General features: G+C 39.4%; 1 protein-coding gene across 1 annotated transcript in view; it reads right to left on the bottom strand.

Moving 5' to 3' along the window:
* Positions 1 to 2723, bottom strand: part of phf14 (PHD finger protein 14) — a 29160-nt gene that overhangs the window by 24965 nt on the left and 1472 nt on the right. Inside the window, exons 4-5 of the mRNA XM_035681016.1 lie at positions 1243 to 1380; positions 286 to 432 (exon numbers count right to left, since the gene is read on the bottom strand). Coding sequence (XP_035536909.1) covers positions 286 to 432; positions 1243 to 1380 — 285 coding nt within the window. The remainder of the gene's footprint in view (positions 1 to 285; positions 433 to 1242; positions 1381 to 2723) is intronic.

Raw genomic sequence — 2723 nt, 5'->3', positions numbered from 1 at the left:
GCTACAATGTATATGTGTGTGTGTTATCGGTTATCGGTATCGGCATCAGCCTTTAGGAGCTAAAAGTTATCGGTTATCGGTTTTAAAAAACTGTTATCGTGCATCCCTACTGACATTAATTCAAATAAAATGCTAATTCTTATGACTACCAACAAATGCATTTTAACTCTACTATATTCATGCGTGACATGCCATTCGTGACCCAAGACCTAATCTTCTACAAACACACAAGCACATGTTTGACAGTTGTTTATGCTGCAGCTGATATGAATGAAAGAACCTTACCTGGGCTTCAGGGGTGAGCTGTTTCTCTCTCTCCTGCAAAGAGACCTTACAGTAAGACTGTAAGGCCAGGTAATTCTTCCTTTTCCACTTCCTGTCAAAGCGGTCTGCGTGCTGTTTGCAGTACGCAAAAAATGGATCTGCAATATCCTGAGGAAATAAAAACATATGCATGAACAATGCAACATAATTAGTAAGTAACTTACACTACATTGACATTATACCCTTGAGTCCCCACAGGTAGGACAATACAAACAGCAGAAGCAGTTTTCCCAGCTGCTGGCCTTCTGGAATCATTTAAGCCTAACCTGTTGCACTGGATGCCATCAACAGTTTGACTTGTTGATAGATGCCTTTCTGTAAAACTGACGTGGTTTGGGGTGGGTAGGTATTTCTCTGGATGCTTTGTTGTTATTGTTATTATTTTTTATATATATATTTATATATTTAAATATATTATATCTGAGTGGATATGTTAGTTGGCTAAAGTAAGCTTGAAAAGTTACTTTCCCAGCTAACGTGATCTACGACACTAACTTATGTATCATGACAATAAATTATGCAACGGGACATAGCTTTCTACTAGCTAAGAGCGATGCGAGGCAGGGGCATCCAACTAGCTAACTGTAGCTAAGCTAAGCAGGGGTTCTCTGGCTTGCGGTGTTTTGGCCGCATGGTGTGAGTCTGGCGTTGGTTGCTTCGTGGTGTTGGCAAGCTTGTTAGTAGTATGGAGTCCAAATAAAATATAGGAACTTCACTTTAAAGTCCTACACACAGAAAGATTTGTTACACTGAAAGTCATATGTAAATCTACCAATGAAAAACTTGTGACTGGGTGTGACAGAAGGCTGATGTTTTGTGTCTAAAAACTCAACCTTTTGAATATTGCTTCACTCATTGGAATTTTTGCACCCCGTCCAAAACAGCATTGTGGTTTGAATATCCAGGTTTTTTTCTCACCTCCTCTGCTGCAGCCTCAGACAACAGTCCCTCCCTCTGTGCACAGGTAACATGGAAATAGGAGCGACACATTCCTGCGTCACAGCTGATGCACACACCAGTCCTGGCAAAGCGGGCATCCTCACAGAAACTGCACTCCTGCATACAACAGAATACAACAGCGGGACTTCAAGTTGTAGCTGCAACAAGGAGAAAGTGACCACTGGTTTCTGTGATCCCATCCACATGAGTGGCTTTCTTATACACATATGTGCAATGAGGTTTTCCAGTTGTGTGGTGGAGAGAGACATGCATCTACCCAAAATGCATTTTCTCTCATGAGTCACCAAAGGCACCTCCTTTAGCTACACTACACAATGTATCAAGTGTGAAAACAGGATGGATAAAATGTTAAAACATGTTCTCCCTAGGAGCAAGACTTTAAAAGGTATTTTATCCGACACTCAAAGTGTCCAAACAGGCTTTCAGTGGTACGGCAGCTTCAAGTACCAAAAACTATGTCACTGTCAACTGCTGACAATGCTTTCACCTTAACTGACATTTCAACTTCTTTCACAACAAAGATTCGTTCATAACATGGACATTCAAATGCTCTGCTGGTCAGGACTCTATACATACATAGCGACCACGTTACATTGCGGTCCCCATCTCTCTCCTCTCCTCTCTGTCTGTATAAAGCCTTTTCCCATGGAGGGCCAAAACTGACACTCAACAATGAAACACAGGCTAAAGCATTGTTAATCTGCAGAACACTCAGCTCAGGTAGTTGGCCTAATGAATTTGCACTTTGTACTGTTAAAAGTTGAAGAATGATTGACGGGTAAATTTCTATAATATTATTATTATCAAGCTTACATAAGAACACGTCACAAAAAAAATAATTGGATTTTTCTATATAAAAATACAAAGGAAAAGATTTTTTGTAAATCTTTGTTTTCATTGTTGCATGTGTTTTCACTTCTTATACTTGAACTGACACATCAGCTACTTTCAGTGTTTATATGTCAACTGACAATTCCCCAGCTTTCACTTCTTACACATTTAAAGTACCAGTATTATCTGAATGAGTGTTAATTATGAGTTTATCTGGACATATTTTGATTGTATTAATTGATTGTATATCGTCCCATCCCTAATTTCAACAGTGTACACAACAACTGTTTTTTCGTCTGACTCACAGTTACAACGCCGATCTTCAGCTGTTAGGCTTCAACTGATGTACAGTATCTACTGCTGTCACAGCTGCGTATCAACAGGCACCTCGACTGAGACACTTACATTTGACTTCAACTGACATTTCAGGCGCTTTCATCACTTCTTAAAATGACAGCTCAAATGTTTTCATCGCTTACACTTGAACTGACAATTCCACTGCTTTCATGCTTTCATCTTTAACTTTATGCCCGACAATCCAATTTCAACTTATTCTTCAAACAAGAGTTCATTGTAGAATAGTATTTTCTCGTTCTAGTGGACAATAA

This window comes from Morone saxatilis, unplaced genomic scaffold, assembly GCF_004916995.1.
Source record: "Morone saxatilis isolate NCDOM2014 unplaced genomic scaffold, NCSU_SB_2.0 Contig9, whole genome shotgun sequence".
Lineage (NCBI taxonomy): Eukaryota > Metazoa > Chordata > Actinopteri > Moronidae > Morone > Morone saxatilis.
This window is presented reverse-complemented; position numbering and strand designations above follow the sequence as displayed.